Source organism: Bipolaris oryzae, assembly GCF_000523455.1.
Source record: "Bipolaris oryzae ATCC 44560 unplaced genomic scaffold scaffold_66, whole genome shotgun sequence".
Classification (NCBI taxonomy): Eukaryota; Fungi; Ascomycota; class Dothideomycetes; order Pleosporales; family Pleosporaceae; genus Bipolaris; species Bipolaris oryzae.
The window spans coordinates 26,573-51,588 of NW_006911342.1; the positions used below are offsets into that span (position 1 = coordinate 26,573).

Genomic DNA, 25,016 nt, shown 5'->3' on the forward strand with positions numbered 1-25,016 from the left:
AGCCATGGATGGGGGTTGGATGGTGAATGCTCGGTTGGCTGCAGTTGGGTTGATTGTGTTGAAGGATTGAGTTCCATCGCAGCATTTGCTATTACTTGGGCACGCACTGTACTGCGGGGGAAGGCAGGAAGGAGGAGTGGAGCCTCGTCTACATACTACGACATGCCGCCATGCTCAACGCCTACTATACACACAAGCAATAGGCTCGTCGCCCAACTACAGAACGTGCCAGCCACTGGTATAAACATACGACAGCATTCCTGGTCATGAACGATTACGACAGTGTTGCGCACATGCAGGTACCGACGCGGCTGACGTACTTTGTTCCAACGACCGCGAAGAAGCAGCCTCCTCTCACCACCGTGGCGTGACCTTGTACCTATTAGGGTAATCATATCGCCGGCCTCGTCCTGTTCAAGAATTGAACTGATGAGAATTGCGATTGAATGACTGGAAATCCCCTTCCCGACGCCTGTTTTCCCGCCGAGGCTCCCGTGGCCCCGGTGTAATGATGCGCATCTGATGCTGCCCACCATTTACCCACGGCGTCCCCCCTTGCATACCAATCTCGCAACATTATCATGGACCAACAACGACCATGGCTAGAGCTGTGGAAACGAGTCCAAAGGTGCCTTCAGCTGCCCTCAGTACCGGTTGAATAAAGCTGAATATAGGTATCTTTAGTCACGAGAAATTGTGGCCCCTTGCTTGCAAATGCTCCTTTCACGCCCCAGAACGCCAGAAAGCTTCTCATACAAAGACATCAAGGAACCTTCTTCGTAGTCTGCGCTACCCGACTTGAACTAGCTCGGACCAATCGCAAGTCGCCTTTGGCCGACTTGCTCGACAATACTCTCAGCACAGGGCTCTCGCCGACAAGCCTCCCGGAACCCCTTTGTAACGCTTCTGATTGTCGGAAGCGAACAATAGCAAAATAGTACCATTTCGAGGGCCGTGGCGTTCCCAGCTGCTGGATACGAAAGTTGCATCCTGCACCATGACCAAACGGCGCGAACCTAGTCTCTGGCCGCGACGCTCGTGATCTGGCTGTTGTGACGGGCTTTCAGCAAATGCTCTTCCAAAGGCTTCCTTGAGTCCTCGCCCCCCTTTTGCCTCCCGAACTTTGCGCCTCCTGAGTTATTGGAACAGCCCTTCGCCAAGACGATGTGATCTCCATTGGATTCTAGACGTGGTAGCTCGCCGCCTCCGACCATCATGCGAGGGACGGCTCCAGCCGACCCCAGCGCCAGCCTTGGTTTTCCATGCTGGACACAACCATACAATACTCTCGTGTCCGCCTCACGTTGTGTTCGCTCGAGATCCCGTGAAAAATTATTATATCGATACCTGTCCATGTCTCTCATCATGAAGTGTTATGCCGATTCATGCCAGCCTTGGATGGCCTCCGTCACACGTGGTAATTACTTCTTCCCCATTGAAGACACATTTCCCTATTCCGTCCAGGTATCGAGACTGGAGCTTGAAAAGGACTTATTGGAGAACGGACTCGCCAACTGCGTAACCTATTTACAGGCGCTACGGAAGAAGCAAAGTCGGAATGAACGCCGGCTTGCTGCCGACTCGTCCTTGCCTGTTAGGAAAAAGAAGAAGATCCGACAAAGTATGCGCCACCTGGAGAAAGAAATTCAAAATCGAGAGCGTGATGAACAAGCTTTCCTCAACAATCTCCAAGCCTGCAAAGCAAATATCTATCTTGCCGAGACAGTTTCGTCGCCATCTACAACAGTCTCGTCAACGATACCAGACCTTGCCTCGGTCTCTACCCTATGTTCATACCCGGAAGAACCAGAAGCCAGAGATGGGCAGTGGAACGGTTGGGTGGACAAGATGGCATCATCTTTGTTTCAAAAGGATTGTAGCAACTCTACCTCTATTGACGACATCGCACCAGATGACCATTTAGGTGCTGATGGGTCCGATTTAGCGATCATCAAAAGCACAGTATGTGCACAGTATGTGGCACAGACAGGCGCTACGTGGCTTTTGCCCATGACCTGCACATCAAAGCAGTTTGTGTTCAGCCCTGAGGCTGCTCTTTTTGAACCCCAAAACACCTACAAGGATCAGGATATGCAGTTAGACCAACAGTTCGCTGAACTACGTCTTGCCTCATCAATAGCAGCGACAACGTTGGACGGCGGGGGATTGGGTGGTAGCATGGATACATGTCGCCTCACCAAATTTGTCACTGCACAACCAAATCCGAAAAAACTTGTTTGAGAGAAGTGTTGAGGAAGCAAGGAGGCAGTCTTGGGATCACAGGGCTCCGCGGCAGCAAAGACTAGACGAGGAGGCAGGCAATGCTGGCAGGCCCAAGAGATGCAGGGTGAACTCTGTGTGATGGGTAGATGTCACGGCACGACAGGCGGATACTGGAGGTATATTACCCCACTTCCCATGCATGCATACATGCAAGGAATAGTGGCTCTTTTATTGGCGCATCGAATGCCATTTCTCAATCGAAATTGTTCTTTTGTGTTCGATCACTCTCCCCCATGCTGCCTGGGCTTCTTGGTGCGACACTGCAGTGGGGGAGGCATTTTTTGTTCGCCAACCAGCATGGCTACAGTACAATGGAAGTCATTTCAATAAAACCGCTTTGTATCCACATTTGTTGCCAAAAAAGACAGTAACAAGACGAGTGTATACTACTGGTAAAATTCATTTCACGTGCTACTGGGGCGTGCTGAACGGCAGTTCGGCCCATGACTACCAGTTCGGGCCAAGTCGGCTTATGCCAGAGCCCCACACAGTGACGTGCCGCTAACCCACGCTTCCTTCGCGCGCTACACACAAACTGCACTGCCCGCGACCTTGTTCCCTTTCCATCCCACGTTCAACATTCACACGCTAGCTAGAGTTCAACACTCTGAGCCCTCTCGTTGGTCCGTATTCAAGAAGCGAGATTTGCGGCCACACAGAGACAAATCAGAATCTACAGCCGCGCCGGCGCATTCAGCTCCAACGCCCTGCAGTGCCGGACAGTCACTTGAACACGGCAGTTCACCTAGCGCTCAAGCCTTGGCTGTCGCTGTGATATCAGTCGGGAGAACCCCCCACCCATCTGGTCTCCAGGCAACCTGCTTCCTATCCAGTTGCTCGCGTCCCAGCCAACATGGCTGATGTTAGCAACGGGCCCATGGCCGACGGTAGCCAGCTGCGAGAGCGGCCAAACGCCAAACCACTACATCTCAACAATGCAGACGATGCTAAGCAAAAGGTTCTGCAGTTGAACGACGAGGAAAATAAAAAGTACAAAGGTGATGCCAGCAGAAAGCGAACCTACGGAAGGACTCCAGATGGTACAGGTATGTTTCGCGTCACCGAAGACCACCGGAGAAAACGACAATTATCTTGCATACACGAGGAACTCCTCATTCTTTGCAAAGCTGATATTCAATACTGACTCTCCAATGCAGTTTTCGTTGTTCCCCAGACCCACGACATGGTCTCACAACTTCTCTCGCCCTCACAACCTAAAAACCTGTCGGATTTAGCAGTCCTTGGTGTGCTCGCTTCTATGATTTTGACCTTCTTTGTACTGCCCAAAAGCGCCCGCATCCCCGTATTCGCAATAGTCTTCCTCTTCTGGCGCGCCGGCTACAATGCAGGCATTGGCTGGCTGCTCGACGGCCAGTCCAAGCACAACCGCCTCGTTTTGTGGGCGAAGCAGAGCCACATCTTTGAGAATCCCGAAACAGGCAAAAACCCACACCCGGCCCTATACAAACTTCTCAAGCGTGAGCTGGAGATCAAGATCCCAGAGGATTACAAGTTTGAAGAAGCGCCGCTTGAGTACAACACATGGCTCGTGTTTAGACGTGTGGTAGACCTGATTCTGATGTGTGATTTCGTGTCATACTGCCTTTTCGCCATCGCCTGTTTCAACCGGCCCCAGGAAAGCTGGTTCCTGTGGGCTTTGCGATGGACGACGGGCGTCGTCCTCTTCCTTTTCAACCTTTGGGTCAAGCTTGATGCGCACCGAGTTGTCAAGGACTTTGCATGGTACTGGGGTGACTTTTTCTACCTCATTGACCAAAGCCTGACATTCGACGGCGTTTTCGAGATGGCACCGCAGTAAGACCCTCTGTTGCGTCGTTGAACCAAAGACATACTAACGCGCTACCCCTGCACACAGCCCCATGTACTCGATCGGGTATGCCGGATACTATGGTATTGCCCTAATGACGGCAAGCTACAAAGTTCTAGCAATCTCCATCATCGCCCATGCTGCGCAATTTGCTTTCTTGTCCATCGTAGAGGAGCCCCATATTGAAGCGACGTACAACCCAGCTCCTCCCCGCCGCACGCGCCAAATTTCTGGGGAGGCTGCTCACGAAGATCGGCCCAAGACTGGTCAATCCGAACTCGGATTCGGTGACGCCGTCCACGACCCCTCTAAGCAACCTGCCCCAACGCACCACATTGTAGGACCTCTGAACACGGATTTCCATCGTTCCATAGATGTCACAATAGTACTGCTTTCGTTCTATATGATATGCTTGGCGGTGCTGACTCCTAACACGTGGACGGTGAAAGCATTCCTCTTCATCAATGCTTTCGGATGGCGGTTATGGTATGCATTGGGCCTAGGCTACATCCTGGACCGACAGTCCAAGAAAAAGAACTGGACTAAGCACTTCATCAAGTATGGCGATACCAAAGAAGAGGCATGGCGCCAGTGGAAGTCCCTTTACCACATGAGCATGACCATGAGCCACGCCAGCTTCGTCGCACTTGCCTGGAAAATGTACAGCCTCCCTCCCCAAGGCTTGAGCGGACTTGCGCTCTTTCGACACGTTCTTGGTGCAGCCATGATCGCCCTCCAGCTGTGGGTTGCTATGAGCATATACGAATCGCTTGGGGAGTTTGGATGGTTTTGTGGAGACTTCTTTTTCGACCCCCCTTCGAAATCGCTTACCTACAGTGGCATCTACCGCTTCCTCAACAATCCAGAGCGTGTTCTTGGGCTCGCTGGTGTCTGGGGTGTAGCAATCATAACTTGGAGCCCAGCAGTCTTCTATCTCGCTACAACAGCCCACGTCCTCAATCTCGCATTCCTGCAATTCGTAGAGAAACCACATGTGATCAAGGTAAGTCGCAAACGCTTGTTACACACCACACGGAATCGTTATACCACCCCGACCTCGGCCTGGACCAAGAGGCTATGTGGAGCGCATCTGAACACAACCAACCTGCATGACTTACTAACTCGATCTCTCTAGTTGTATGGCCGCAACCTCCGCGAAATGTCAGGTGTCAGCAAGACTGTGCGTCAAGCGTTGCCTGATCCAGTCCGCCAGTGGCAGTCGGCAGCCGACCAGTACATCAACTCCATGATGGAAAAGATTGAAAAATTCTTGGATGATACAAGACCAAAGATTGCCGCTAAATTCAGTGCATTTGCCCAGAACGTGACGAGCCTCTTCAATATCTCTCCAAGGCGGATTACAATCGGCCGGGCTTCACAAGACATGTCTGGTTTGGACCCTAAGCAATACAGGCTAGTGGTTGAAGGAACCTTGTTACCGGCGACTGTTGAAAAGCAGAGGAATGGCGGCCGCGAAGGCGAGCTTGCCAGGATTCCGGCAGTACGGACAAATGATTTCAAGACACTGGCCCTGGAATACGGCGCCCCCATTAAGGTTCGTTGGCAAGCTCCTCTGAATCACAGCAAGAAGGACTGGATTGGTCTGTACATGGTCGCCGACAACCAATCTCGCGAGGTTACACACATCAGCTCGAATGGACGATGGGTCGCCACCAACAGGGACATGTTTGACTCTGCTCGTGCCGACGATGGCATACTAGTCTCTGACAAGCTACAAGCTGCAAACGCTGCTGATGAAGAAGCATCCGACTGCTACACTGGCGAAGTCGAGTTCCGAGGAGACAAGCTTTGGTGGACCACTGGTGTCTTTGAATTTAGGTACCATCATGACGGTGGACACCACGTCATGGCACTCTCACAGGCCTTTGAGATTCAGATTCCAAAGTTTGACGAGGACGACGTGGAAGTGGACGAGAATGGAACGACGCATCGGGCCGTGGAAGCGGCGCTTCTCCCCATTATCCAGAACTGCTTTGACCGCGACCCAGAGGTTGCGCCTTCGACGCCTGAGGAGCCTTTTGGCAGCCGAGTCGAGCGCCATGGCAAATTTGCCAAGCGCGTAGTCTTTGCAGTACACCAGATGTAAGTAGATGGCTGTTGCTTGGGCTTTGCAAAGACAAGGGACTAATGGTGGCCAGGTTTGGTATCGAGTTCGCACCTGAGGTTGTACAAGCGGACGGCACGGTTAGGAACCTTGCCTGGCGCATCTGCAATGCGAAGAAAGTCTTGGTAAGTCACTTGCGTGCTGGTTTGGTTAGAAAGGCATAGCTAACGAGGTTCATTGTTAGGCCCCTTACAGCATGACTGCTACCCACGGCAGAAACACGCCGACATGAGGAGTAGGGTGGTGAGAATGGCGCTGCAGTGTAACGATGGACTTGGCATGATTTATTTGTTTCCTGGGTGGCAATGATGATATTTTTGGAGGGGGTCGGATAGAGCATGTCATGGGAAATGCACGATACGTGAACGTTCTAAATGTGTCTGACTTGTCATGGTGGGTAGGAAACGGAATGCATGGGACAAGGAATCAATGTCTAGACGGATTCTTGAAAGCATTTGCAGCGGGGGTTGAGGGTGTGCATTTGGTATGCAGGTAGGTTAGCAATACCTCGAGGAGGGTTGGACACATGTATGTTTCTAAGCAGAAACAGAATAGATAGGTTTGTTATCCTAGCAGTCCAAGTCTGTAGACATGTGCACGATTGACTGCATGTGGTCAGAATGCCGTGCCACAACCAACGTACAGAATATCCCTCTTTGGGTTCGTCAATCCATGGAGGAAGGGTTTCAAAAAAAAAAAAGAAGAAGCGCAGATCTCTGCATCCGATTACGGAGCACCACTATACACAACTACAAGATGCATACGTATGCGAGTAGTAAACGTACATGCGTTCACGTGTTTGTATGCTAGTGTTGCAACAACGGGGGACCCAAAGTTCGCGGGACGGAGGTGCGGGAAAGTGCGGAGGTCATCTTATCAGATGGGGAAAGTCTGGGCAACGCGCCTGACGTGATTCGTCGTCGGCACGTTTAACCTCGGCCTGGGGAAGGGGGGAGGGGAGAGAGAGAATACCAAGCACGAGCGAGGAGAGAAAGAGAAGGGTCCGTGATGATGCCGCGCGACGAGATTGCCGTAGAAGAGAGCGGCGGGGATCAACAAAAAAAGAGAGAAGCGACCGTATCTTCTGGAAAGTACACACACAAGCATGGCGCGCTCCTTTCATTTATGTGACGAGCGAGTAAATAAATAGAGCTGGCTTATCGTGACAAGAGGGCATATCAACAGAATTGCTTTTTTGTTTCTTGTTTACTATACATTTTGGCGCGCGCGCGTGAGTGCTGAATCACTCAAGTTCAGCTGGGGGTTGCTTTGCTCCTTGATTCTGGTTCTTTTAGGGGACAAAAGTCCGCACCCTCCCGCCACTGATCCCAGCGGTACCAACTCCGCACGTCACCAACGCGAACCAGACGAACCACTATTATCGGATTTGGTCCAACATCATTTTCCTTTCCCCCTCCCCCTCACTCTCTCCTCCTCCTTCTCATCATCATCATTATCCTTTGAACTCCTAGTTTCTCAGCTTTTTTCCCCCCGTTCATTGTTTTATAGTAGGTGGTCATGATGGGCAAGGGCTCGTCCAAGACGAGCACGACGGTGCTCCCGCTCATCCCGCTTGCGCCACCCCTCGCAGTGCTCCCCGGTACCACGCTCAAGATACCGATAACCAATCGTTCCGATGTCGCTGCTATCCTCGCAAAGATATACAGTATCAGTCCGACGGCTAAGCCGGATGCCGCCATCACGGTCGCGTGTGTGCCGCTGAAGTCGAATACACTGGGGTCGGATGGCAACATGTTGATTGAGGATGGACATCAGCGCGACAAGACGCATTATGAGTCTGATCCCATACTGGCGACAAAGAAGGATATCTTTGGGTGGGCTTGTGTGGCAAAAGTCAGCGGGGTGCAGGGCCGTAAACAGGGCGATTTGAGCCTGATTGTCGAGGGACTCGAGAGGGTCCAGGTTGTTGATGTTGTGCAAGAGAGGCCGTACTTTGAGGGAGAGTTGGCAGCTGTTGAGGAATACAGTATGTCTACACCTGTTTCTACCCATGTGCATGTGGCAAGCTAACAACTTCCAGTCGACATCGCGAGTGCAGACCTCCTGAACCAGTTCAACCTCCTCAAGCAGTTGTCACGCGAGCTACTCGCCCTCGTCCGACTATCCGCCATACTACCACGCACACCACAAGTCACACTTTCGCCTATTGTCGCACGGAGACTGGAAATGTTCATCACACGAAAGGACCTGTCAGATGCGGGCTTACTCGCCGACTTCATGGCCAATGTGGTGGATACCACACACGAAGAGACGTTGCGCGTACTGGCGTCTGTAGATGTCAAGGAGAGGGTTGACCGGGTCATTGAGATTCTACAACGGCAGATCAGCAACATCCAAGGCAACACGCGCATGACGGTTGCGACTACACAATCATCCAACGGCACATTGGACATGGACACACTACGGAAGCTACAACAAGAGGCTCTCAAGAGGCGGTCCAAGATGGGTGGTATGCCCCCTGGCTTCCCCGCCGGGTTTCCTGGAGGAGGAGCACAGCAGGCGGGTGAAGATGAACCGAATGAGATTGATGAGCTCAAGAAGAGACTCGAGGATGCAAAGCTATCAGCAGAGGCCAATAAAGTGGCACAGCGCGAATTGGCAAGATTGCAGAAGATGAATCCAGCGCAGGCGGAGTACCAGGTGTGCCGGAACTATCTAGAGAACCTTGCAGAGATTCCATGGAGCAAGATGACGGTTGATCAGCTGGATTCCAACACGCTGGTGCGAGCGAAACAGCAGCTGGACAATGACCACTACGGCCTGGAAAAGATTAAGAAGAGGTTGCTCGAGTATCTTGCCGTGCTCAAACTCAAGGAACAGGCAAACAAGACCATTGATGATCAGATCCGGTCCTTGACCGAGGCCCCCAATGCGGAGGCCGAGGCCGAGGCCAAGCAACCGGTGGCTACACAGAAGGTGACAAGAGAGCCGTCCGAGACCGAAGTGCGGCTCCTGGAGAAGAAGCGCATGGTTGACAAGTCGCCCATTATGCTTCTGGTGGGTCCGCCTGGTGTAGGAAAGACATCGCTAGCCAAGTCTGTTGCGACTGCACTCGGGCGCAAGTTCCACCGCATTTCACTCGGTGGTGTTCGCGACGAAGCCGAGATTCGAGGCCATCGCAGGACATATGTCGCAGCTATGCCCGGTCTTATTGTCAACGGACTGAAGAAGGTGGGAGTGGCAAATCCCGTCTTCCTGCTGGATGAGATTGACAAGCTCGGCATGTCAAACCACAACGGCGACCCCGGCGCGGCGATGCTCGAGGTACTGGATCCAGAGCAGAACCACACATTCACGGATCACTATGTGAATATCCCCATTGATCTGTCCAAGATTCTCTTCATTGCCACGGCCAATTCGCTGGACACAATTCCGCCTCCGCTGTTGGACCGCATGGAGACTATCCAGCTATCGGGGTACACGACGCTTGAGAAACGACACATTGCCTCGAGGCATCTGATTCCAAAACAGATTACGTCGAATGGACTGCAGACGGAGCACATTCAGATTCCGACCGAGGTGCTTGACAAGATCATCACATCGTACACTCGGGAATCTGGAGTGCGAAATCTGGAACGGGAGATTGGATCAGTCTGCCGGGCCAAGGCAGTCGAGTATGCGACGGCCAAAGACACAAACACAGTAGCGGCCTATTCTCCAGTCGTGACTGTAGAAGACGTCGAGGCAACGCTAGGAATTGAAAAGTTTGCCCAAGAAGTAACTGAGCAGTCTGCGCGACCCGGCGTAATCACAGGCTTAGTAGCCTACTCAACCGGTGGCCAGGGATCCATCCTGTTCATTGAGATTGCAGACATGCCAGGCCAAGGACGGGTGCAGCTGACGGGCAAGCTGGGCGACGTGCTCAAGGAAAGCGTCGAAGTTGCTCTAACGTGGGTCAAGGCGCACGCGTTCGACCTGGGGCTCAGCACAACGCACGACGAGGATATCATGAAGAACCGCAGCATCCACGTGCATTGTCCCAGCGGAGCGATTCCCAAAGACGGCCCGTCTGCCGGGCTTGCGCATACCATTGGTCTTATCTCGCTCTTTAGCAATCAGCCTGTTCCGCCGACGCTGGCCATGACTGGTGAGATTTCGCTGCGTGGCCGGGTGCTCCCTGTGGGAGGTATTAAAGAGAAACTGATTGGGGCTTTGGGTGCGGGCGTAGAGCGAGTGTTGCTGCCGGAGGGCAATCGAAAGGATGCTAGTGAGTTGCCCGAGGAGGTTGTACGGGGCCTCAAGATTGAGTTTGTGGGACATATTTGGGAGGCGCTGGGTAAGGTGTGGCCCGAGAGGTGGGAGGGTGAGGGCGCGAGGGGATGGGATAGTAGGTTGTAGTTGGGGGCAGATTGTAAGTATAGCATGGGAGGGGGAGTTGTAAGTAAGAAAATGGCATTGTGGAAGAAGAGAGGGAGAATGAATGGTTGTTTGTTTGTTTGTTTGTTTGTTTATCTGGTTGGATGGGGAAGGGGCGTTTGGCGCTGCAATCGGCCATGTAGTTAGCATGTTGTTCTTTAGCGTTGCATTGTAGTCTACATATAAGAGACTCTCCTGTCTATCTAGTGTCTGCCGTGCACATGTATAGCGAGTGTCAGTTGTCAAATTTCTCTTCCTTCGTATTGACATGTAGAGAAGAGACAAGAGTATAGGAGATCCCAATTTCCCCTCTCTACTTTTACACGAGCTCAATCCCCTACCTAGTCCATTTCTCAAATACGATAGCATATCCTATCAACGTGTGCCCCGGATCGCGACGATATCCCATTGAGGCATGCCGACGCAATCTCATAACATGAAGCCCTGTTTTATACAAGCATAGGGGGGAGGAAGGCTCCACCTGAGTGGCAAACTCGAGCATCGAGTCAAACACCAGTGGGGGGGGAAAGCGCGAGGCGAGGGGAGAGACAAAAGTGTGTGCGCGCAGGTGCAGGCGCGGACGCTACCTACTATGGGATGCGCGTACACGGCCTAGTGTGACGTTCTAGCCTTTTTTTTTCTCTCTCTTCTCCTTTGCCCTTGTTCTGATTGGTGCCCGATTTGAGAAATTCGGCTCGAGCAGAAAAAAAGAGACAAGACGAAAAGGATGCCCAACTAGGGGGGGTGTGGGGAGGTTTGCATTAACATGTTATGAGGCAGGTACAGTATTAGGAAGTGATGTGATGATGCGTATGGGAAAAACAAAAGGTGAGGAAGAGGGAAGGTCGAGACGAGGAAGTCGGACCGTTGCATCGGGACACCGTTTTGTTATTATTTTGTGACCCTGCGTCTCGGCAGATGGGTAACTGGTAAGCAGGGCTAATCCTTAATATTTGTTTTATTATGCTTTTGCTCGCATGTCAAAGTTGGTGATGAACGGATGAAGTGGTTGGACTGAAGAGGAAATGTGAAAGAGTGGTCGGAGAGATGTGGGCCGTGTTTGAAGGGGAGCAGGGGTTGGGGGAGGCAGAGTATTGAGCATGCCGCAACAGTGGTACGTTTTGGGCACTGGGAAACGGGCGCGGGTTGCGAGGGGGCTTAAGCGAGGTGTCTGATTCGGCAGGTTTATGCTGTAGCGGGCGGCATGGAAGTTTGTATTGTGGTTTTTTTTTGAAGCTACGGGGGGGATGATGATGAAAGCATGGGATGCAAGGCATAAAGACGGAGATGACGGAAGCGATGATAGTGACATTTGATGATGGTGGTGATGACTATTGGGGGGGGTGGCTGCGTGGTTAGTGCTGATGGAATTCAAGCAGCGCAGGAGTGGGACTAGTCGAGGCGGACATTGGGCTGGGCATGGCTTAGGCCAGGCTGGAGATAAGTATGAGGGGGAGAGAATGGAGAGACATGTGCAGACATGTGATTGTGTAGAGTAGTATAGTAAGTAGTAAGTAGTGCGTAGGTACTGGTACCTAGACGAGGGAGACGAAGAGAGTGGCATGGCATGGCATCGATGTGTTACATGGAGTCGTGGTGCTAGCGCATGCGGAATGCTGGGGTATTGGGATCGGATGGTGGTGGGTGAGGCGAAAAGAAGGGCCGGGCGGGCGCGACGAGTCCAGGTGGGCGGAAGCAGCGGTCATGACATTGCCATTGCACCAGCACCAGCACCAGCACCAGCACCAGCCCGCGACCCAGCTCACGGGGAGCGGTGCAGCTGGACCCAAGCCACCAGGCCAGGCAGGCTGACGGCCGTTCTGTCGGTGGTATATCGCTGGGTATGCGTATCTAGTTACGTATGTGTAGGGCAGTGAATGGGCAGTCATTGGCCTTGGACGGCGTGGCCGCTGGGCGTCCGAGTGCAGCGGGCAGGCGGGCAAGCGATGTGACGGTGCAGCTGAGGCAATATACCTGAGTATTGATTGACATGTGTACTTAGGCTCTGTAAGTACATGGGCAGGATATAGCAATGCTACAGTACTGTATGGAATATGCATCCCCACAGGCAGACCCAGTCTTGTGCGTAGCCGCGGACACGGATGCGTGTCTTGTTTGGCCCTGGTGCAGGCGCGGACGTACATATGGACATGGCAATGGTGATAGGGAAAAAAGCCCGTGGCCGCAGTCGGCCGAGCAGGGAGGGTGAGTGTGGTGCCTTGGCCACCAACGGGCCGCTTGCGAGTAGTTCGGGGTCGATCCCAGCACGCCGGGAGACGGCCAGCAGCCAGCAGCCAACAACAGGCTATGCCACCAAGTCTTGCCATGGCCTGATTGAAATGGCGGCGACGCATGGGGCATACATACATACCTACTTAGACACGACGGGGCGCATGAGAATCAGACCTGGACACTGCCATCTCAAGCCACCGACCCATCCGCCCGTCTCGCCAGCACAAGAGCCCCAAGGGTACGAGTAGTGTGTGTGTGTATTGGCTGCGGGCGCCAGTGGGGTTCGCCTACCAAGCCTTCGGTGTCCCTCCCGACCAGTTGACCCAGTGGCCAGACTCCAGGGATTTGGACACGACCTTGGCCTTGCACCCTCCACCCTCTTACTGCTGAGCTGCTGAACTGCACTGCACACCACCACCACCACCAACAAACATCGCCCGCACTGTCACTGTCACTGTCATTGTCACTGCCACCACTACCACCACCAGCCATGTCGACGCCGCCCAATCCTCCGGCCCAGGACAAGGCCAAGACGGGCCTGGGCAAATATGTAAAGAGAATGAGCACCGTCTTCAAGAGGGACCGCTCCTCCAAGTCGCAACCGCCTGCCTCAGCCCCGGACGCTCCTTCCTCTTCTTCTGCGGCTGCAGCCCAACAACCACAACCACCACCACCTCAGCCACAACAACAGCAAAAACTGCAGGAGCAGCAACCTGCCCCCGCATCACCACCTCCCCAACAGCAACAGCAACAACAACAACAACAACAACAAGAAATTCCATCCATCGACAATGAAGGTGCAAAAGACACCACCACTGCCCAGCCCATCCCCGCCACGTGAGTCTCACAGTTAGACAACAACACCAACACTACTAACAACATGACAGCCCCGCCCCAGCCTCAAAGTCCTTGGACCGCAACGCCATGCAGCAGGAGCGTGCCCACGCTCTCTTTGCAAAGTATGGTCTCACCCTCGAGTCTCATGAGTGGATCGCTGCCCCGGGCCCCATGCCCCCTCTGCAGCGTGTCGAGAAGCCCATCCGCATGCGTGTCCACCGCACCTGCCACCGCTGCGGCACCCTCTATGGCGCCGACAGGACCTGTGTCCAGTGCGAGCACAGGCGCTGCAAGAAGTGCCCTCGCTTTCCCAAGAAGAAGACGCCCGAGGAGAAGCAGGCCGAAAAGGACGCCCCCGACCAGCCAAAGAGAAAGCGCATGCTCACCATCCGCACTCGTGCTGGAGACGAACTCGTCTACCAGCCTACCAAGCAGCGCATCAGGCGCACCTGCCACAAGTGCTCTACCGTCTTCGTTCCTGCCCAAGCTGTCATCTGCCAAAACTGCCACCACGCCAGATGCACAAAGTGCCCCCGCGAGCCCGCAAAGCTCACCAAATGGCCTGCCGGATACCCCGGCGACGCCGAAGCAGACAGCGAAACAGAGGTCGACAGGCAACTCGAGACGTTTAGGCGCACATGGCGGAAACCAAGAACCAGGGTTCGCTGGCAGTGTGAAAAGTGCAACAGCCTCTTCCAAAATCACCAGCCTCAGTGTCCAGGCTGCGGACACGAACGGTGCGATCAGTGTACTAGATCTCCGTATGTACCCCTATTGTCTTCTCAAACATGATTTACTAACATGACGTAGTGTCAAGAAAGCGAAGAAGTCAGACCAGTTTGATGCTCAGGTGGTCGCAGCTGTCGAAGCTAAGCTCAGAGCTATGGGCGTCGACGACGAGGGTCCCTCTTCAGCCGCGGAAGCTACTTGATGCCCCGCCATTTGTCATGTTGCATATGATGCCTGTTTGCTCTTTCTGTTTTCGCAGCTACCTTGACCAATTTCAATCCTTTGCCTTTCTTCCCTTCTCAACCATCATCGACCGTTTGACATGCACATTAAACTTTGACTTGGCACCATCAGCCTCTGTGACATTACGTACCGTGACAGCCACAAGTCCAATTACCATTTCCCTAGATACATCCCATGCCCTTGTCAGTGACATAAACCCGTATATTCAAACATGCACCTAACCGCACTGACCCATCCGCCCTCGCCTTCTGGAACACCTACATGCTGCATCTTCTCAGCCCCAGATCCCGAAATTCTCCGCCCAAAGCCCCTAGCTAGTTAGTTGGGCTACTGGGCCAGCGCCAACTGTCTCGGCACTCGCCCTGTTCAGGCATCCCACTAACTTACACAACTGCCCTCATGCAATGGCCTGGCCCTTCTCCGGCCTAACTCAATCAGCCACCCTTTCTTGTCCTTCTCGGTCTTGCTTTCCACCCGTATGCATGCTATGTACTTATCTACAGGGATATACGTGCATCCTTCTCTTCCTTCTCTGCCCAATACCAGTCCTTTGTGGCGCAAATCCAGCCCTCTGGCTTGGTCCTGACGTCGCCGACCTGGCGTGTTTTCTTTTTTTGTTTCCTTTAAATTTTTTTTTGGACAAGAGAGAGTGTAGGCCAGCGGTGTGAACATCTACGTGGTCAGCTGTGTATGTGTTTTCTTTTGTTAACTCCATTCGTGTGGTTTAGCCGAGTTGGTTGGTATAACGGTGAAGGAATGTGGGGATTTAATCATGGAACGGTGTAGGGATGGGGAAATAGGTATACTGAATGAGCTGATGGTGTAGAGATGGGGAACATAAGTGTAGTTACTGTAGGTAGGGTTGACATGATTGGATTATTTGTCAGTGTTGGTTGTTCTAGTGTCGGATAATATACGGTAGGATTGCAGGTAGGAGACATGTACATGGATCCACTACAATCAACGCTTTTCTGCAAATACTGCCTATTCGGTTGTCGGACGTAGAACATGAATCATAAAGTCGAGGTGCAGTAGTGAGCTATGTAAACTTAACCTAGTCAGCTTGCTATAACTGCCTGTGCTTGCTTGTTGAGATCCATACTGGAATAGGAGATGTTTACGAACGTTTTATTAGTATTAGCTGACTATAGTGGATAAATGTGCTGTTTCTACTGCTTGTGCCGTCTGCTGCATCGTATATCAGAAAACGCAGCTCTACTAATCAACATGACTCTGAAGGCCGAACAACAATATATATGAACTGATTGTACCCAGACTAATCAGTCACAACACTACATGTTCTGTCACGGTTGAGCTTATTCGGCCATGGACCTTAGTAAGCTCGAATGCATACGTTGACGGTGAAGGAGCTTGAGCACGGATCAAGCTCGACCTGCCAGGCATTTACAACATAGGTAGATACAAAGCAGGTCTCGGTATATTGTATTTCCGAGTATATATAAAACCTCTGTTCGAGCTCTATTAAAGCTCGACAGATAGTTCATGTATTTTGCCCTCTGAGTTGCACTATCAAGCTTGACTACTCCTTTACATATACTAATGCCAAATATAGTGTCTAATGGTATTTGACAGGAGCGTGTGGACACATACTGTAGTTTTCTTAAAGCAGTCATCCCTCGTCGATACTTCCTGCACCAATATCAGTCCTTGTAGATCAGTGCAAGCGACGAATAAATACATGTATTCATTGTAGCTAGTTCCAGACAATTCCATATGTCACAAGCATTGCTTGTTTCAATACCATATGCAGTAAAAAAGCGCAAGCAGTAAAAATATGTACACAACCACCATATCCAGCCAAAAAAAAATCATAACATCCAAAACGCCGTTTGTCCCAGTATCAAATCCAGTATCTGAACTGGACAAGTGAGGATATACGTGAACCGAATGCGTCCAGCTCATAATGCTCAATCCAACGCAAAGATTGCCTCCCGCTTCTTCCACTCCTGTCCCAACATACTCCTAATCGTACACACTCTCTCCCATCCTCACCCCTCCAGGCCCGGCACCCTCCATACGACTCCGCTGTCCTTGCGCCATCATTACTGCTAAGTTCCTCCCACGCACTGCTGTCATGTATTCCATTTGCTCCGACCCCATGTTCTTCATGCCATTTCCATTCGACCGGAACCCAAAGGCACTGTGTACTGCAAACCCCACGCACACAAGCAGTCCAGCTCCGATGATGATAAGCAGGATGATGACGGGCTTTGGAAGAAGGTATCCCTCGTCGCGTTTGATAAGTGGTGCGGCGGATGTATAAGGGAGCATGCCGAGGATGAAGAATGGCGTCAAGGTGGTTGCACGTTGTAGTCGTGCCATGGCCGTTGAATTTGCGTCGTAATGATCGTACAAAGGAGAGATATGTATGTATGTATATCCAGCTCGTCAAAAATGAGTGCTATCAACGTCTTTAACTCCCAGTCACACTTTCGAAAATAGCAAAGAATGTAGATGGGAAAAAAAAAGAGAGAGAGAGAAACCCTCAGGAAAACAGCGAACCACGCCTCTCAAAAAGGCACACATACACACATACACACACACAACACCTCGAATCCTTTTCCAACCCAAAACACCAAAACTCGGCTCCCAATCCTACCTTCGCCTCCCCTTGTCCCCCCCCCTTCCCTTCCCAATACTCTCTAACATGCAATCCTCCATATAACTCCCCCCCCAACCGGCCTCACCCATTTCCTCTTTGGCTCAAGGCGTCCTACCCACCTGCCTTCCTGATTGGCCCTCCCATCTCGATACTTACGCCCTGCACCGCCCCCTTCAGTCCCCACCTGCCACGTGACAACCCGAGCAACACCAATCGACGCTCACACCTTCCAATTTATTTTGCCCAACTGCCGTTCGTTCAACATATTGGGTTGCATCAAGGGGGGGGGGGGGGCGTGGCGTTTTGTCGGGGGGACCTGCGTACAATGGCGGTACGGTTTTGAGTAGGGATGAGTAATAAAAAAATGGGGATTTGGTAGAGGCTACTAAATAGCTGTTGTTGTTGTTGTTGCCTGCCTGGCTGTTTATTAATGACGGTGTTGTGATGTATAAGGCTGACTCCTTTTTTTCTTCTTTCTTTGCTGTTCACCCTGTAATCTCACTTGTATACCTATACTTCATTCATGTCTTTCCGAGGGGAGGGAAAAAAAGACTAGGTGTAGGAAGTTCTACTACTAAGATTAATACAAAATAACTGAGGTGGGGACATCATGATTTTCCTCGGTAAAAGGTGGACTGGTAGCCACCCCGCCCAAAAATAGAATCTGCGTTGCCGGATTGGGACAATTGTACGAAAGGGAGTAGTTATGGTCAAATTTCCCTGTCAATCCGGTTTGATCGCCGTGACTTAATGTGTAGAGTGGGTCTTTACAATGCGTGTATTTTCAACGACGTTCATCGGCGACGCCGTGTACACCTACCTGCCTTGGCACTGGCGTCGACTATAAAGTCGAGGTCGCAGTCTACGCTAAAGGTGCGGCTTGAGACGCATGGATTGGTAATTGTAGTGGGGTACACGTGTAGCATACGGTTATCTCTGCAGACACGGTTGAGGTCTGAGTAGTAGAAGATGTGGCTCACGTGTTGAGCATTTTGTTGCTTGGGTCCTGGACGTGGAGGTCTTCAAGCACTTCGTCGCTGGCCAAGTACTCGTCTAGCTGCTACGTTGCGGCTCGCTGGACAGCCTAATCGCCGTTTGAGGAGAGGATGTGGGAGGATAGCCCATGAGAGTCGAACTGAAGATCGTAGTACATGTCTTCACTGACTGCTACTAGTATTCTGGTGACACAAAGAATGGTATAAAGTTTCGTAATAGTTTATCCTTTTCTAGACTTTCTATGGTATATAATTGGCCCAGCGTGTCCCCTCGCAAAGTGTGATCACCACGTATGCGTGAGCTGATGGCGAGTAAACAAGAGTGATACCATTTCCTCTTTAGTAAAAACGAAAACATTTCTCTCAAAAGTTTCCGTTGTGGTGCAACATCTCATGCTATATGTAACAGATTGAAGGCTTTTTCTTGGTAACCTCGTTGGTGTCTCGGTCTCGTGTACAGCCCTTCGGAATATAGAGAAATCCTTCTCTAGAGCACATTACATCAGGTCAGAGTGCAATGAAGACGCTTTACCAGTTACACCAAGATGTTCCAGCATATTCCCCATCAACAAACAGATATAATGGCGACTGAAAAGATCATTTACTGTTAAGCTTTGGACGGGACTAGTAGCGCTCGTGGAAGCATAGCTACCGATGTTGCATCTACCCAACTCCAAACACACAATCATCATTCCACTACCGCATCCTCATACCAGAAATTGGACAGCTACATGCTCTACGACAGAAATAATTCCCACAGTATCATTCGGACGCAAATTCGTAAATTCAAGATTCCCCTGAACAAAGTTTCGGCGTGGAACCTTCATACATCCACTCACTCTGCCTTCCCCGCCTCTTGGTAGAACAGGGTTTCCATCTCACCTAATCCCATATCATCTCGGATGAGGTCGGTATTGGGCGGACTATGCAGTGGGAGTATGGCCTGGTATAACTTAAGTAGATTATATGAGCCTAGAAAAGGTGAGTGATAAGTATTATCTACTTCCTGTTTTGGAAGTAGGTGCTTTCGTAATGCGGGTCTGGTCTCGTGCATCAAGTTGAACATGCACGAGTAGTAGTCTTTCAAGAACAGATGAAGAGACTGGGATGTCACTTGGGAAAAGAGAGGAAGAGTATTGAGATGCGAAGAGCTGATTGAAGCGCAAACACCCTTTGTCCAAGCATGCTAATTGGATATTCTAGGCTCTACTTACGGTAAGCAATGCTGACAAGAGGAAGTGAGAGTTCCAAGGATAAGACACCAAAGTGCTTAGCACACGATGCAAATAGTGCTGACGACAAGATACAAGATTTCAGCAGCGGATGTTGCTTGCGTCTTGGACAAGTGGGGCAGGCAGACAGGTAGGCGCGGCTTATATCTACTTCTTACGCCATCAGTAACGTCTCTCCCCTTCTTCTTCTTCTTCTTCTTCTTCTCTCACACACATCACAATCACCACGAGCACAACATTCAATATATGAACCGATTCGAAAATATTCAATTTGACGACAACAATGACTGGCCTTCCATTTCTAGGGATATATTACAAAGACATAGGCTTGCGAGCCAGTCGCTCAAACTGGTACAAGTGTTCGCAGACGACTCCAACTCCCACCCCAGACCACGAACGCGACCGTTTACTTTTGGTACTAACATAAAGGAAGTCTAGTATCTAAACGAATCTCGTTGTGCTAATCGCGCTTACAAAGCCCAAGCGGCGGCGGCGAAGACAGCAGAGAGACCCATGGCCATGGCGTTGACAAGGGAGATGGAGCTGGCGCTGTTGCTCTCAGGAGGAGATGATGGGCTGGCGCCGTTAGCACCGCTGCTGCTGCTACCGCTGCCGCTACCGCTTCCGCTGCTGCCACCGTTGCTGCTGTTTCCACCAGAGGTGCTGGTGCCGTTGCCGCTGCCAGTGCTGCTGGTCGAGTTGCCGCTGGAAGAGTTGCCAGTGGAGGAGGTACCGTTGGTGTGGGTGGTGTTGCCGGCCGAGGCGGAGGGAAGGGTTACATCCTTGTCGCAGGTGAGGTCGAAACGGGCAGTGGTGGACAGGTTGTCGGTGATGGCGAACTTGACCTCGTTGGCTGGGTTGGCGTCACGGAGAGTGTACCAGAAGACGTTCCTCTTGTTGAAGAGAGCGCAGCCGACGTTCTTCCAGTAGTACTCGAGGTTGTCAACGGTGCACTCGGCGGCGCCAAAGTCAGGGCCGGTGTATGCCCAACCAGTTTCGGTGACCCAGACCTCCTTGCCTGCTGCAACACCCTCGGTGGCTTCGATGGCGCTGGCCAAAAGCTTGCCGCCGTTCTTGACATTGTTGTCGTGCTCGACCTCGTAGAAGGGGAAAGCGTTGACGGAGAGGAAGTCAATCTCGTCAATGACGGCCTTGTTGGACTCGTTAACCCAGGCGGTCCAGGTGTCGACGTGGGTAATCTTGACGCCGCTCAGAGGGGTGCCCTCGAGCTTCTTGCGGGCGTCCTTGATGAACTCGACAATCTTCTCGGCGCTGTTGCCAACACCGGACTTGTTCCTGATACCGGGCTCGGAGACACGGTAGAGATCCTCGCTACCGATGGAGAGACCGACAATGAGGTCGGTGAACTTGGTGCCGTACTGCTCGACGGCGGAGCTCAGGGCCTTGAGCTCATTGTCGATGCTGTCGGTACCCGAGGCCCAGACACCAAGGAGCAGCTTGGAGTTTGTGGCAATGGCAGCTGGGAAGGCAGAAATAGGGGTATCGGTGGTACCCGCCTGGATGTTGGAGTAGAGACGGATGGTGTTGAACTTTCCAGGTGCACCCTTGAGGTTCTGGGCAGTCTTGAACTCCTTCTCGAAATCGGCCTGAGTCTTTGCCTTGCCCTTGTCGTCAGTAGCGCCAGAGTTGAAACCAAGGACAAAGGAGTCCTGGGCGACGGCGCCGGTGACAGCGGTCGCCGCAAGAACAAGAGCAGTTGTGAAACGCATGTTTAGTATGGGAAAAAAAATGGCAAGTGAGTGACTAGGGTTCAAGACGGAAAATGCAGAAAAGTGAGTGTGGGAAAAGGCAAGGAAGAAGAGGGAGAAGGATAAATGGTAAGTATAGCAAGAACCGGGGAATAGTCGAGAGCTGAGGGCGCCGCCCCACTTAGTTTTAGGGCCCGCACCCATTCACGCCCGCCCTGACACCCGTCATTGCGCTACCAGGCAGCTGCGCGCTGTGATTGGCTGGCGGCAAGCCTTGCAGCGGCGCCACTGCTCAGTCATTCCTTGGCGCGGACATTTAGGGGGTGTGTTTATTCGTATTTTGGGACCATCGCCAATGCATAGCCACGCCTCTGAAACGCCGTGTGGATGACTGTGCTTCAAGCCTGCAGTCTTTCCACCGCTGGCCCCCAATACATCCTCACTCCATTCACCCAGCAAACACATGATTGACTGCTCCCGGCTAAAATACCACTCGATGGCTTTCGGACATTGCATGAATCCACGGGCTGACGCGATGACGACGACTGCGCTGCCCACCAACTAGACACGCTTTTGGCTCCTACACTTGCCCCTTTGGCGATGCGTTCCCTGGGGATGTGACCAAAATACCACCGGCGACGCATTAAATGCGGTCATTTTGCCCGAGCGATCGTAGCCTTTGCCCATTACACGAGTACGAGAAGCCACCGATTTAAATATTTACTCGATGCAATTCTTCCTTCCAGTAACAGACGATTTAGTCAACAACAGTACACACACACACACACACATATGCATACATACATACACTGTGGCTACAGCTTATGTACATTTACATCTACATGTGAAAAAAATGGGAATTAAGCATTATCGGTATTATGCAAAAAAAAACCCATCCCATCTATGCAATCCATCCATCTGTTCATCCCATTCCATGCCATCCCTTCTAAATATACGCCGGTGGTCCTTCTCCCCTCTCGTACTTGGGCACGGGATCTCTATCTTCCACATCTCCCTGCCTGCTCATCGCCCACTCGCCAATCACATCCCCAACATCAATCCACAGCGACACCCGCATCGCCCCCGTCTTGACGCACGTTTCCACTTTGCCCATCCGACCCTCGTCTTTCCCTATCGCCTTGCCCAGCGCACGCAGAAAGTGGTCGTGCATGTCGCTCTTTTGCGGTCGGTACTCTAGCACCACCATGTCGGCGTAGGTGACGGTCGGATGCGCCCAGTCGGGCAAGGGTGCGTTGGGCACGTAGCGGATGGCGTACAGGTAGCGGATGTGGTCGCGGATTCGCAATGTCTCGGGCACTATCTCTGGGGTTTTCTTTGATGCTGGGATTTCTAGGATATCTTCGTTTCCTAATTGTTTTTTTCTCTTGGTCAGCAATCTTCCTATGATTTTATTCTTTTCTTTTCTTTTCTTTTTTGCATGGTTTGCAACTCACCGACTTCGACGATGCCGCCGAGGAAGTCCTGGACAAAGTCTCCTGTTTTCTTCATCCTAGGATCTGTGTGCATGTATGGATTGCTCGTTTCCACATTTGTTGTTTCTCCTCGTCTGGAATTCTGTCTTCTCGCTTCTCTTTCGGTCTTTTTCCTCTCAATGATTTCGTGTGCCCATATTTCCATCAATTTGGTCCTCTGGCTCACTTCTCGTCCCTTGCGGTTTGCATGCTGCTTCTTCTCGCGCTCGCGTATTTCAGCAATGTACGGAGAGTTTGATGCATGTTGGTCGACCCGATATCCCCATGACACAAAGTCGCCGGCAATGAAGGGTACAGTGGTCAGGAACGGTCGATGCAATTGTGGTGTGTGAATAAGATAAATCTTTGCGCCGAGATGTTCGATTGCGGTCGGCATGGTGGCGTTTGGTGTGGTATGTATTATGTTTCTTTTTCTTGTGGTATGAGTCTGAGTTTCTTCTTCTCAAAAAAGTCTTTCTTGAATTATCTGCATGCAGATGTAAAAGCGTTGTCAAAACGAGGGGAAAGGTAAAAGGAAAAAAAATAAAATAAACAAAAGAGATGTCTTGAAATCGCCGTGGGAAAGTGTGTCGCTTGACTTGCAAATATATGTAGGTTATCCCCCCGGGCTCCCATAAGAACGCAATATCAGTGCATGGGTCTGATGCCAGCAAGTCCTGTGGTCCATGTGACAAATATGACATTGCTCGGGCCTTGGGATAGTCAGCACCAAAATGCGTTTCGTCACAGCGGTGAGCATGTGTTTCGGCAAAGACATGTTTCCGGCGAGTTGCGCCTAGATTTCAGCCACGCCGGTTCAAATTGTCACTCAGTCACAGCACAGTGCGACGCACTAACATCGTGGGGTATGTAGAATGGTCCTGGTACAAACGCCACCGCCGATGACGAGGTCTGTGTGTGTGTGTCGTCGCTCCGATTTGTGTTTGTCACTCTAGCGCGTTGCAGACGGCAGGGCCATGGAAATGCTAGCCTCGCACTTCCATGGCCTTACATTGGACTCATATCGTCAGCGCCACGGTTTCAATTAACATCCGAGATAGACCCTAGCTTACCGCTTCGAGATATGCAGCTCGCCCACTATGAATCGGGTTCGGTCACTGCAATCTGCGAGACTGCCCTAGTTCAACGGTTTTGGTCAGCTTGGTAGGGGGGCGCCCATGTCTCAACCCGGGAGGTGTCCACACAACAGCGGGATGCCAGGATCGTCAAATGCCCTGTCAGACACGGGTCATGGCACTTTATTTTACCATGCCTTTCCTGCTTTTTTTTTTTTGCTTTCTTCACATTTCTTTTTTGTTTCTGCAAACCGTCAGCCCGCTCGTCCCTGGAAAAACGGTGACGCCATTTTTCCCTTCTACTGAAAGCTACACGTTATGGCTCCGAAGTCAGTCCGCAATAAAGTTGTCGTAGCCCGACATTGTCTCGTGTTTCGCTTTCCCTGCGTTACAGGATCTACACAGTAGATGTAGAAAATGGTCTCCGCGCAAACTTTATATCAATACCATCGTCTTCATATTGGTCTCAGAATGAGTTGACAAACTAGTGGAAAGTGCTAGGCCATCAATGTTTGCGCCTGGGCATCGTTTGCCAAGTGTATACTACACATGTGCTACGAAACAATGCCGCCAAACTTTGTATCTTGGCCATCTAGGCTCTGAAAAAAGATACAAATTCTGCATCAAAACAATGTCTCGGCACTTGCACCCCTCGTCCTTACTATGGTGCTTACAGGCCTATATGCTCTTATGTCACACTGTGACATGCATATATACACGATAATTATCGTGCGCACACACTCCTTATGCTCATACTATACGCGCTTCCCCACACTTCCCTTTTCGTGCCCCTAGTGCAAATCATGCAATGCATCGCTTCCCCGCCGTCCCGGCCCCAACAGCCACACTTCGCTTCTGCATCCCGCCGTGTCATTATGTCCAGAGCGTAACTGTGATTGCAGAGAAATGCCTCAGGGGAAAGCCAAGCATATGAGAACTCTATTCGGCACAAGAGTACGATCTCGCTGCGCGAGACAATCAACTGTGATCGACCTACCCATTCACCTTCTCATCTCTTCGTCTCACAGAATCATAACCATCACAACGTAAGCATCGAAATCAAGTCAGCGTCAGAAAGGTAACAATTAAATATCATTTATCGGAAACAGGCACCATGGTATCTCGCAAGCAAGCTAACAAGCAATTAAGCAAAAATATAAAAAATAGAGAGAGAGAGAGAGAGACAGAGAAAGAGAGTAAGTACCACAAGTGCGTCAGGTATCTTTTACAACATGAAAAGAAAGAGAGAAGATGA

General features: G+C 51.4%; 8 protein-coding genes across 8 annotated transcripts; 4 read left to right on the forward strand and 4 right to left on the reverse strand.

Moving 5' to 3' along the window:
• Positions 1–1,365: 1,365 nt before the first annotated feature.
• COCMIDRAFT_5340 (uncharacterized protein) lies at positions 1,366–2,241 on the forward strand (the record flags this gene model as incomplete). Its single annotated transcript, XM_007689826.1, has 1 exon — positions 1,366–2,241. One exon carries the CDS (start codon positions 1,366–1,368, stop codon positions 2,239–2,241), a length of 876 nt encoding a protein of 291 aa, XP_007688016.1.
• Positions 2,242–3,136: 895 nt separating this feature from the next.
• On the forward strand, positions 3,137–6,468 carry COCMIDRAFT_95496 (uncharacterized protein; the record flags this gene model as incomplete). Its single annotated transcript, XM_007689851.1, has 6 exons — positions 3,137–3,329; positions 3,441–4,098; positions 4,160–5,114; positions 5,247–6,214; positions 6,271–6,361; positions 6,421–6,468. 6 exons carry the CDS (start codon positions 3,137–3,139, stop codon positions 6,466–6,468), a joined length of 2,913 nt encoding a protein of 970 aa, XP_007688041.1.
• Positions 6,469–7,754: 1,286 nt separating this feature from the next.
• On the forward strand, positions 7,755–10,595 carry COCMIDRAFT_95500 (uncharacterized protein; the record flags this gene model as incomplete). Its single annotated transcript, XM_007689852.1, has 2 exons — positions 7,755–8,223; positions 8,278–10,595. 2 exons carry the CDS (start codon positions 7,755–7,757, stop codon positions 10,593–10,595), a joined length of 2,787 nt encoding a protein of 928 aa, XP_007688042.1.
• A 1,617-nt stretch (positions 10,596–12,212) lies between these two features.
• On the reverse strand, positions 12,213–12,940 carry COCMIDRAFT_26365 (uncharacterized protein; the record flags this gene model as incomplete). The annotated part of the gene is made up of 2 exons (XM_007689836.1): positions 12,213–12,464; positions 12,629–12,940. The coding sequence occupies 2 exons, from the start codon at positions 12,938–12,940 to the stop codon at positions 12,213–12,215; spliced, it is 564 nt and encodes a 187-aa protein (XP_007688026.1).
• A 395-nt stretch (positions 12,941–13,335) lies between these two features.
• Positions 13,336–14,613, forward strand: COCMIDRAFT_95525 (uncharacterized protein; the record flags this gene model as incomplete). Its single annotated transcript, XM_007689853.1, has 3 exons — positions 13,336–13,642; positions 13,744–14,443; positions 14,493–14,613. 3 exons carry the CDS (start codon positions 13,336–13,338, stop codon positions 14,611–14,613), a joined length of 1,128 nt encoding a protein of 375 aa, XP_007688043.1.
• A 2,024-nt stretch (positions 14,614–16,637) lies between these two features.
• COCMIDRAFT_36815 (uncharacterized protein) lies at positions 16,638–16,946 on the reverse strand (the record flags this gene model as incomplete). The annotated part of the gene is made up of 1 exon (XM_007689841.1): positions 16,638–16,946. The coding sequence occupies one exon, from the start codon at positions 16,944–16,946 to the stop codon at positions 16,638–16,640; it is 309 nt and encodes a 102-aa protein (XP_007688031.1).
• A 3,028-nt stretch (positions 16,947–19,974) lies between these two features.
• COCMIDRAFT_36816 (glycoside hydrolase family 17 protein) lies at positions 19,975–21,234 on the reverse strand (the record flags this gene model as incomplete). Its single annotated transcript, XM_007689842.1, has 1 exon — positions 19,975–21,234. One exon carries the CDS (start codon positions 21,232–21,234, stop codon positions 19,975–19,977), a length of 1,260 nt encoding a protein of 419 aa, XP_007688032.1.
• A 925-nt stretch (positions 21,235–22,159) lies between these two features.
• Positions 22,160–23,082, reverse strand: COCMIDRAFT_95533 (uncharacterized protein; the record flags this gene model as incomplete). Its single annotated transcript, XM_007689854.1, has 2 exons — positions 22,160–22,581; positions 22,668–23,082. 2 exons carry the CDS (start codon positions 23,080–23,082, stop codon positions 22,160–22,162), a joined length of 837 nt encoding a protein of 278 aa, XP_007688044.1.
• Positions 23,083–25,016: the final 1,934 nt, after the last annotated feature.